Source organism: Nylanderia fulva, unplaced genomic scaffold, assembly GCF_048542155.1.
Source record: "Nylanderia fulva isolate GAGA-0341 unplaced genomic scaffold, ASM4854215v1 Scaffold548, whole genome shotgun sequence".
Lineage (NCBI taxonomy): Eukaryota > Metazoa > Arthropoda > Insecta > Hymenoptera > Formicidae > Nylanderia > Nylanderia fulva.
Genome location: NW_028190641.1, coordinates 55,518 through 66,295, shown reverse-complemented (window position 1 = coordinate 66,295; position 10,778 = coordinate 55,518). Strand labels below are relative to the sequence as shown.

The following is a 10,778-nucleotide window of genomic DNA, read 5'->3' as shown; positions in this document are numbered from 1 at the left end:
TGTCGAGACAATAGCCTTGTTATTGCGAGCGAAAATCAGCAGGTAACTGCTACGGCGACCTTCTCGAATAATATACATTTTTTTGTTAAAAGTTTTATAAATAAAACATATTTATATGTTACTATATTTTAATTTATACATTTTTGCAGATAACATCCTTGCTCATATACAACATACATTACATACTTGAAAGAAATAGAGTACTTTACTCATCAAAATATTCTGTTTTATAATATTTAATTTCTTAAAGTATAAAGTAAATGTAATACACATTGTCTTACATTATTAAGTCATTATATATATGTATGGTATATGGAAATATTACATAAAATACCGTACATAATTATTGCATACAAGAATAAAAAATATTCATGGTTGATATCGGTTACAAAGATGATGATCATGAAAGAAATGATTTATACAAAGGGATTTTTTACACCATGCGCAAGAAATTACAGCAATTTCACCGCAAATATCACATGTTGGTTTTAAATTAATTTTGAAACAAAAATCTACTGGTGTATCAAATTCTTCTGGTTTCTTTTCTAAATAACCACTTTTATACCATGCATATTTGAATAAATTTTTAAACCTTGGTGATGAAAATTGATTATGTGTTAATGATTGTAATTTTAAAATATTGTTTCTTGAATGAAGCTTGACGTCAAGATCTAAAAGCATGATGGTATCTGAAAAATGTCTAACAAAATTTTTCCATAAACGAAAACCGAATACATCTAAAGGTTGTATTTTTCCCGTTGCTCCAGCTGGTATAGTTAACAAATTAATATTGTCTATAAAATCTGGTTTGTTTCTTTGAATTATATCAGGACAATGACCAGTCCAAGAATCTAATAATAACACTGATTTTGGTCCAACATTTGGAAAAAACACTTCTTTTATCCAGATCTCAAAATGATGCGATGTTAATTTTCCAGATTTTGATGCCATGACAAAGATATTATTATCTTTAAACATTGTTTCTTTTACAAATGTTCCAGTAGGTTCTTTTAAAACAATAAACAGAGGCGATAATAATCTACCATCAGCTGAAACAATAGGTTGTATAGTATAACTATGTGTAGTTGCTGATATGGATTGTACTATGCGCTCTACTTTTTTAATACCAATAGGTGATAGTGAACGACCGAAATGAAATTCTAATTGAAATCCACTTTGGTCCGAATTATATACATTTTCAATTCCATATTGTATAATAAAAGATTTAACATTTTCGATAAATGACTTGCTTCGTGCTTCTAAATCTTTGTCTGACGCTAAATGTTTTTTTGTTATAAATTTTGTAATTTTTCTAGATACGATATTATGTGCAAGCTTAAACCTTTTTACCCATGATAATGATGCTGTAAACCCAAGTAGATTTACTTCCTTCTGTGCGCGAATAGCCCATCGAGCAATATCAATGTCATGAATAATTATTCCCTTTTCAATACCTTCATGGAATTTATTTAACGTAAATGTTGAAATTTTTTTCAGTTTATCAAATCTGCTGCCACTTTGATTTACTTGCTGCTCCCATCTTCTTAATTGACGTAATGACGTGACTTTCCGAAATCTATTTCTTATAGTTGCAAGAGTTCTTGACTTTTTTGTTCCACTTCTCCAAAACTCTACTGCATTTCTTTTATATTCTATTGGTACAGAATCCGCAACACATTCAATTTCTTTTACAAAATATGTGTCACCTTCTCTTTCTTCATCAATTACAGGTTCTACTTCAGGTATATCAAATTCGTTTTGAAAATCTAATGATGATTCTTCATAAACTTCAAACGCTTCTTCATACATTGATCAAAGTGTATTTTCCAACATGTCTTTTGTTTCATTTTCATCTGTTGTAACAGGACTTTCTGGGAATTCCCCAGTCATATACAGTGCAGTGTATAGCAGCACTGCTACATTTCTTGGATTAAACATTATCTAAAAAAATTATTAACATTATGTATATTTGTTTTATAAATATTAGCAAAAAAATACTTATTAGCAACAAAAATATTTTATTATTTATAGCGTATTAATAATTTGTTATGTTTTCCGAGTTTCATGAAAAATAGAACACTGTTTTATCACATAATTTATAATAACTTAAATAAAGTAATAAAATATTAATTATAATTTAAATACATTAAAACAAAACAGATAAACCGCAATTTTGAATAAAGTGTAAGTAAAAGCAAAAAACTATAAAAGTTTTAAAAATCGAAAAAGTACATACATACTGTATTGTTGTGTGCGTGGGGCACAATTGTTTTTCCTTTCCGACTCCTTGCGAGGAAGATCGTACAATCTGCTCTTACTGCCTAAATTTTTTTTACCGACTATCGAAGTGATAACGTCTCTTAAAACGAAATTCTCAGTAACTGGCCGAGGAAAATCGAACCGACACTTTCTGTATATATTAGTTTCCGTTTTTTTCGTACGCATGCAATACGAGTTATGTTTATGATTCTGATCACTTATTACCGTATCGTACAACGTTGGCGAAACATTTTCATCTGGAATTTCACACGTTACGTATTTTTGAATAAACGTAGCAACTTCTTCATCCGGCGATTTTCCTAATACTGGAGCATCTTTTATCCAAATCATACAATGCATGTGCTGCATACTTCTACGTTGATATTCCAGTCGCCAGAAGTAATGAATAATCTTTCCTATAGGATTATCGGACGAACAAATAAAATCAATCATGGCTTTGAATTTTATGCACATGAATCTAGAAGTACTTACAGGATCGTATGCAATTAGTTCGTTGATGCCTAACTTCTCTTTATCGGGATTCATATCTCGTAAATATTCACCCAAATCGGACCATTTCCATTCACTAGGACTCAAAGTCAAAAACCACGTCGCTGGACCGTAATGCAAAGTCATGCATTTTACATTATTGGACGGTTGTCGCCAAAATTGATCCGTATTTCTCAATTTTGCGAAAATACTCATTAAATTCGATTCTAATTGGTAACCTTTCAATTCGTTCAAGTATCTACCAGCAGTGTATCTCTCTCGTGGGTTAGTAACCATCGTCGTATAATAGATACCACTTTTCAACTGTCAGTAGTTAGCATCATTGAGAAGGAAGAACAGATACTGCAGATTCAACCTGAATCTACTATGTTTCGACATCAATCGTGTTCTAATAAATAAATATTCCGGCAATGCAAAGTTTCTATCTTCTCGTTGTCCATTGACACCATCAGGATATAAATCAGGGAAACACATGACATCCAGATATTTATAACGATTATCCATTGGAAAATCTTCAATTTTCACCATTTGATAAAGCTTCAATGCAGATTCGTTATCGATTCTTTTCGCGTGTATTGGGTATATTGTATACTGATCGTTAATATCCGAATGTTCAGTGATTTGTGTGAGAAAAGCCGTACGTTTTAAAACGCTTTGATCATTATTATTTTTGTTTTACTGTACATTGTACAAATTCAATGCTGGTAATTCCTCAACCACCTCATTTATTTCGTCATTGTCGCTTTCCTCATCGACAATCCTATATTCTGTTTCCTGCAACTTATCCTTTAATAGATCATCAGATGACGCTGGAAGACGAATTTTTGAGTAATGAGGATTATTTTCTTTCAACCGTTGTAAAGCCTTATACATTTTATTAATATCTACCAAATTTTCCCAAACCACTTTAGATTTCTTGGGTATACCTCGAACGAGAATGTGCAACTCGTTATTCAAATTTATAGGATCTTCCGGAGGACATACCTTATCCAATGTTTCTTGTAAAGGCAGAGGCAAATGAAATGTTCTACCTTTTCCTAAACAGAGTTCGATTATATAAGTTTCTTGATTTAAAATGTGTTATATTTAAATCATTTAATTATTTTTTTCGTTCAAGTACAATTAACAGCAAAAACTGCATATACGTAGGTATGTATTTGACTCTACTGCCATTACTTGAAACAAATACATTATTCGATATTAACAAATTGGAACTCTGGAATTACGAGTAATTATTTTTCATTGTACAGACTAGGTTTAAATTTTTGAGGACCTTCTTTTGAACATGGCTTGACCTTTTCATTTTTATGATTTTTTGAAGATAGGGTGAGAGAGGACGAATGAGGGTAAGAGAAGACGAGATAGGCGAAAGAGGGTGAAAGAGAACGAAAGAGGGTGAAAGAGGACGAAAGAGGATGAGAGAGGACGAAAGAGTGTGAAAGAGGTCGAAAGAGGATGAGAGAGGGCAAAAGATGGTGAGAAAGAATGAAAGAGGGTGAGAGAGGACGAAAGAGTGTGAAAGAGGTCGAAAGAGGATGAGAGAGGGCAAAAGATGGTGAGAAAGAATGAAAGAGGGTGAGAGAGGACGAAAGAGAGTGAAAAAAGGTGAAAGAGGACGAAAGAGGACGAAAGAGGGTGAGAGGGAATGAAGAGCGGTGAGAGGGAATGAAGAGGGTGAAGAGGGTGAAAGAGAATGAAAGCGGGTGCTGGAGAGGACGTACGAGGGTGAAGAGGTGAGAGAGGGTGAGAGAGGACGAAGAGGGTGAAAGAGGACGAAAGAGGTCGAAAGAGGGTGAGAGGAGAGAACAAAGAGGGTGAAAGAGGACGAAAGAGGATGAGAGAGGACGAAGAGTGTGAAAGAGGTCGAAAGAGGATGAGAGAGGGCAAAAGATGGTGAGAAAGAACTGAAAGAGGGTGAGAGAGGACGAAAGAGTGTGAAAGAGGTCGAAAGAGGATGAGAGAGGGCAAAAGATGGTGAGAAAGAATGAAAGAGGGTGAGAGAGGACGAAAGAGAGTGAAAAAAGGTGAAAGAGGACGAAAGAGGACGAAGAGGGTGAGAGGGAATGAAAGAGGGTGAGAGGGAATGAAAGAGGGTGAAAGAGGGTGAAAGAGAATGAAAGAGGGTGAGGAGAGGACGAAAGAGGGTGAGAGAGGACGAAAGAGGGTGAAAGAGGACGAAAGGGGGTGAGAGGAAATGAAAGAGGGTAAAAGAGGGTGAGAGAGAATGAAAGAGAGTGAAAGAGGACGAAAGAGGGTGAGAGAGGGCGAAAGAGGGTGAAGAGGGTGAGAGAGGACGAAAGAGGGTGAGAGAGGACGAAAGAGGGTGAAAGAGGCGAAAGAGGGGTGGGAGTGGGGGTGGGGGTCGGGTGGGTGGGGTGGGGTGGGGGGCGGGATGTGGGAGGGAAAGGGGTGGGTGAAAGTTGAGGGAGGTGTGAGTGAAAGGTGAGAAGAGATTTATACGCGGACAGAGAAGAAGAAGAAGAAGAAGACGACGTTACTTCATTTTTCATGACAAACGTCACTTTTTGACCGCTTGTATCTCCAGAACGGCTTGACCGATTTTATTTTTTCTTGGCTCAAATTACTCGTGGCGATGCCGCCTTTCAGGTTATATTACGTGCAATTCAAAATTTTTTATATTTTAGTAGTTCTACATCCCCAAAAAATGGACTTTGATGGTGCAGGATAAGGAGACTTGTAGTGTCTTTTAAGGTCTTTTAGGGTTTGAACATGGCCGGAGACACTACCGCGTCTCCTGATATATATATATATATATATATATATATAAAACACGGGTAAGAATACACGGCTATGAGAAAAAAGATAAAAAAAATAAATAAAATAAAATAAAATCGAGAAAAGATACCTGAAAATTCCTTATCTTGATTTTCATAAACTCGTATAAATACGGCTCTCGGAGTTAAGTTAGTTAATTACATTTTTGAATTTTGTCTCTCGCGCACTCACGTATTCGACGCAAGTGTACCATTAAATTTCAATAATGAGTTTGAAAAAAGTAGTTGAAATTTGTGTATCACTAGCGCAGAGTTTATGCGGGAAAAATTTTTCCAAGCATATACAGGGTAGGTCATTTTAATCTTTCCACTAAAATTTCTCAAAATCCAAAAATTTAAGACAAAAATGTTTCAGATAAAAGTTGTATGGTTTCAAGGGGGACATGAGATGGTGTCATTGATTTGACCTTGAATAGCCATTTGAAGGTTACGTGAAGGTCAACTTCAATTTCTTAAATGGAACACTATATTTTTTCTTGCATACTTTTGTAGCTGACTTCGAGATCTTTCCAAAACACTACAATAAAATATTTTTTCATGAAGTATTTTTCGAGTTATTAAGGCTGCAAATTTGCAGTATTTTGACATAAAATACAAAATATCTTGGGAAATATTCATTTTTCGATTATCATACCTTAATACTTTTATGCACAGAATAATGAGATAAATCAGTTGATGTAAAGAAAACACATAGTTACCTTTAAAAAAAAATATGAAAATTGCAATAAGCAGTTAGATAATTTTTCTTTAAGACAACTATGTGTTTTCTTTACACCAATTGATTCGTCTCATTATTCTGTGCATAAAAGTATTAAGGTATGATAATCGAAAAATGAATATTTCCCAAGATATTTTGTATTTTATGTCAAAATACTACAAATTTGCAGCCTTAATAACTCGAAAAATACTTTATGAAAAAATATTTTATTGTAGTGTTTTGGAAAGATCTCGAAGTCAGCTACAAAAGTATGCAAGAAAAAATATAGTGTTCCATTTAAGAAATTTAAGTTGACCTTTACGTAACCTTCAAATGGCTATTCAAGGTCAAATCAATGACACCATCTCATGTCCCCCTTGAAACCATACAACTTTTATCTGAAACATTTTTGTCTTAAATTTTTGGATTTTGAGAAATTTTAGTGGAAAGATTAAAATGGCCTACCCTGTATATGAATTTGCATGCGCGAGTGAAGAGAAATGCTTCAATATTTTTGGAAAATTGTGCCCCACGCACACAACAATACAGTATGTATGTACTTTTTCGATTTTTAAAATTTTTATAGTTTTTTGCTTTTACTTACACTTTATTCAAAATTGCGGGAGAATGTCCCAGTGCTGTGCTAGCGGTATTATTCCGACTAGGACATTTTAGTGTTTTTTGCAAATTACTGATTATCGCGGGTGAGGTGATCGAGTTGTGATAATATTTCGGTAGTGAGAAGGAAAACGATACAGCAGGCCACATAGAATATCTCCTCCTACATTTTCATCGAGTTCTGCGGGGAGAAGATAATAATGGTGAGTTTTTATTTTTATTACACTTAATTATAAATAAATTAATTAAAACTATCTCAATTATTTATTTATTTAAATCGCTAAAACTTTAGCTATCGTACGTCCTGTCGCACGCATCACAAGAAACCGGTTGCGTGTACTGGAGAATCGCTCCGTATCATTAAAATTAAGGCTAAATAGAAGACGACGAGCGGATTCTTTGCCGGAGCCCGGACCTTTGCGTAAGTTTTTAACATCATAAATTATATTGTGCTGCTGGAAAACATCATATTAAACAAGAAATTTGTTAATAAAAATGTTATACGTTCCAGGCCGTGCACGCATCATGTTAACGCCGGAGCTGGAACATCCGATTATTGGTTTAGGCGAAAGTGACAATGACGTGGAAGAAGTGCGGGTTTGCGAAGTAAGTCCGTTCGATGAGGCGGACATATTTACTCCGCTTGAAAGTAAGTAAGAAAAATACTACAGTGATATATATCAACACAAAAGATTTTTTAATTATGTGAAATACTAATAATATATGGAAAAGATGGAAAAGGTGAAAAGGGGAGGAGTGAGGCTAGGGGAAAAAAGAATATACACGCTAGCATACGCGGATGATATAGTGTTGCTGGTAGAGGAAGAGAAAGAATTAAGGAGCATGATAAAAAGATTAGAAGAATATTTAGATCATAAAAAGCTGGAATTGAATGCGAAGAAGTCGAAAGTAATGAGATTTAGAAGAAAGAGAGGAAGGTGGAAAAAAAGGGAATGGAGATGTAAAGGAGATAGAATGGAGGAAGTAAAGGAATTTACGTATTTGGGATACAAGCTACAGAGGAATGGAGGACACAAAGGACAGGTGAGGGGAAGGATGAGGAGAGCAGCATCGATTATGGGTCAAGTATGGGGGATAGGGAAAAGAAGATTCGGAAAAGACTGGGGGAGAAGGCTTTGGCTGTTTGACAAGCTGGTGTGGACAGTGTTGAGCTATGGGGTGGAAAGTATGGGGGTGGAAGGAGAGGGAGGGGATGGAAAGGTTGGAAGAAAGGTACCTGAGATGGACATTGGGGGTAGAAAGAAGGACATCAGGATACATGGTGAGAGAGGAACTAAGCAGAGAAAAACTGAGAACAAGAGCTAGGAAGAGAGCGTGGAACTTTGAGAAAAAAATGGAGAAAGAAAAAGGAAACGAGTTAGCAAGAAAATGCTGGGAAGAAATGAGAGAAAGGGCAAAGGAAAGAAAGGTGGGTTCAGAGTGGGAAAGGGAAAGGGAAGAATACTTTAGGAAAAGAGAGAAAAGGATAGAGGAAGTAGAAGAGAGAAGAGGGGAGAAAGAGGGGTGGTTCGGGGAATTGTTAAGGAAGGATTGGGAGGATTAGAGGAAAGGGAGGGAGAAAAGAATAGTAAAGTCAGAGTATAATAAATGGTATATAAGAAGATTAGAGGGAAAGGAGTACCAGAGTATTTAAAAAAGGTTGGAGGGAGAGTAGATGGCGGAGAGTGGCGAGGTTTAGGCTGGGAAACGAGATGCTAGAAAGTAGATACTGGGAAGAAAAGGAGAAGAAAAAATGCAGGTTATGTGGTGGAGACGAAGAATCGTGGGAACATATTTGGGAAAGATGTAGAATAAGTAGTGAAAGAGAGAGGAGTTGGCAGGAAGTAGTCAAGGAAATTCTAAGAGAGGGAGGAGAGGGAGAAAGATGGATGATATAGATAGAGGAAGAGAGAGAGAGAGGGAAGGAAGAACAAAAGAGATGAATGGGATGAGTAAATGAAAGAGGGAAAAGAAACGCAAAAAGAACGGAAAAGCAAGAGGAAACGGAAGTCCCAAGCGGCGAGAGGTGTGTGTGTGTACTGGGGGGTGGAATGGAAGCTAATGGGGGAGAAGGCCACAAGGGCGACCCGAGGTGGAAGCTCAACCCCCTAGAAATATTAGGCTAAATAGGTTAAGTAGGCTAAGTTAGGTTAAGTTAGTAATGTAAGCGTTTTTGTTTTTGTTTTTGTTTTGAAATTGTAACCCTATGGGGATCAATAAAGTTATCTATCTATCTACTAATAATATATGACTGATGAATATTAGATAACGTGGCAAATAAAAACGTGGTCGTAGAGAAGCGAGAACAGGAGGAGGAAATCGACGAGAAAATAAACTCGATTTCGGAAGATAAAGAGAAGGTGGAGGAGGAAGAGGAAGATGAAGAGTTGGAAGAAGAAATAGAGCAAACGGAAGATCAAAAAGAACAAACGGGAGATGAAGAAGAAGAAATGGAAGATGAAAATAACAACGCCACGTTTTCTGAAGAAGAAGAAGAAGAAAAAAATAGCGGGGCGATGGCTGAGGAAGGTAATAATTGCATATTTTATACTTAATCTTCTCCTACGTTTAAATTTTTTGTTTATTTTAATTAAAATAAAATTTTATTAATAATTTCTTTCTCTCTTAACATCATGCCCGAAATTTTATATTTACCTCGCAGGGTGATACAAATACCCCGGTAAAAGAATATTAAAACGTAAGTGAACTTAACATAATTATTAATAACAACAATTTCACATTATTAATAAAAATTCAAACGCAAGAGAGTAATATTTTATTAAATATTTTATTTCATTAATATAATTTTTTATTTCTTACAGTACAGAGTGGCGGGGGAAGGAACGTCGAAATACACCAAGGAGAAAATTCTCAAACCCGCTCCGGTGAAGAAACTTCCGACGATGCCAAAGAGCGACATTTAGCGACTGCTGCTGGACAAGAGAAAAAAGAAGAAGAAGAAGCAGAGAAAGAAATAGCGAATTAAGAGGTAGACGGTAATTTTAGATATATAATAATGTTAACGGAAAACGTGCGTCGGTTTAGAAGGACGGGTAATTAGTTTTCGTATTTGGCCGATACCCGAAGGGGCAAACGCGTATGAGTGGTTAGAAAATGTGTTTCGCAAACTTCACGAGTACGCGTTGCATTCGTGCAAACCGGGGGATTACGTCGGTATATCTTTCGATTCCGCAAGTTTTACCCGCGGCCCCGCAGGTATATCGTTCCGACCTTCGCAAAATTTGACTTACGAAAATATTTGGGAACTCGTAAGCTCGTTAGCGCAAAGCTGCGGAGGTCACGATATAGCGCAAGAATTTAACATTCGCATTTTTAAAGTCACCCCTCCCATTGGTCGCGGACGTAACAGGCTTACGCTTGATGTTATTGCTAAACGCTCGATTTTAACAATTTTCAATACTGATAATTTATGTCTTCCTTGCGCGCTTGTATCAGCTCTAAATTTTAACAAGCGTGGAAATTTACGCGCGGGAGAGTCACACGCGAAATGGAATGCGGTGAGAAGACAAAACTTAGTGTTACAGCGCGAGTTAGCGTTGCAACTTACAAGGAATGCCGGTGTCACGATTCCGGAGAAAGGAAGTGGAATTGTTGAAATCGAGCGTTTTTAGCAATATCTCGCAAGCGAAAATGTTGCGATAATAATATACAATATAACGACGATACTTTTGGTCGAGGCGGTAATCCGCTATTCGATGGAAACGTATTTCTAACCACTCTGCAGCGGGAAATAAAAACTTGTCTAAATCTATTATATTGTTTAAATAATAAACATTTCGATGTAATTTTAAATTTAAATGCAGCAGCAGGCGGGCGGGAATATTGCATCCCGTGTAATTTAAGTTACCGCTCCGATGTGAGAGAGCATCGATGCTTTA

At 36.2% G+C, this 10,778-nt stretch overlaps 1 protein-coding gene across 1 annotated transcript; it reads right to left on the bottom strand.

Moving 5' to 3' along the window:
- Positions 1-220: 220 nt before the first annotated feature.
- On the bottom strand, positions 221-2,252 carry LOC114934181 (uncharacterized). Its single transcript, XM_029306821.2, has 2 exons — positions 2,237-2,252; positions 221-1,941 (listed from the first exon to the last, which is right to left on the bottom strand). Exon 2 carries the CDS (start codon positions 1,807-1,809, stop codon positions 370-372), a length of 1,440 nt encoding a protein of 479 aa, XP_029162654.1. The 5' UTR covers positions 1,810-1,941; positions 2,237-2,252; the 3' UTR covers positions 221-369.
- Between the last annotated feature and the right edge of the window lie 8,526 nt (positions 2,253-10,778).

Excerpts from the sequence above, each read along its gene's own strand:
- LOC114934181 (XM_029306821.2), bottom strand. The coding sequence starts at position 1,809 with ATGTATGAAGAAGCGTTTGAAGTTTATGAAGAATCATCATTAGATTTT.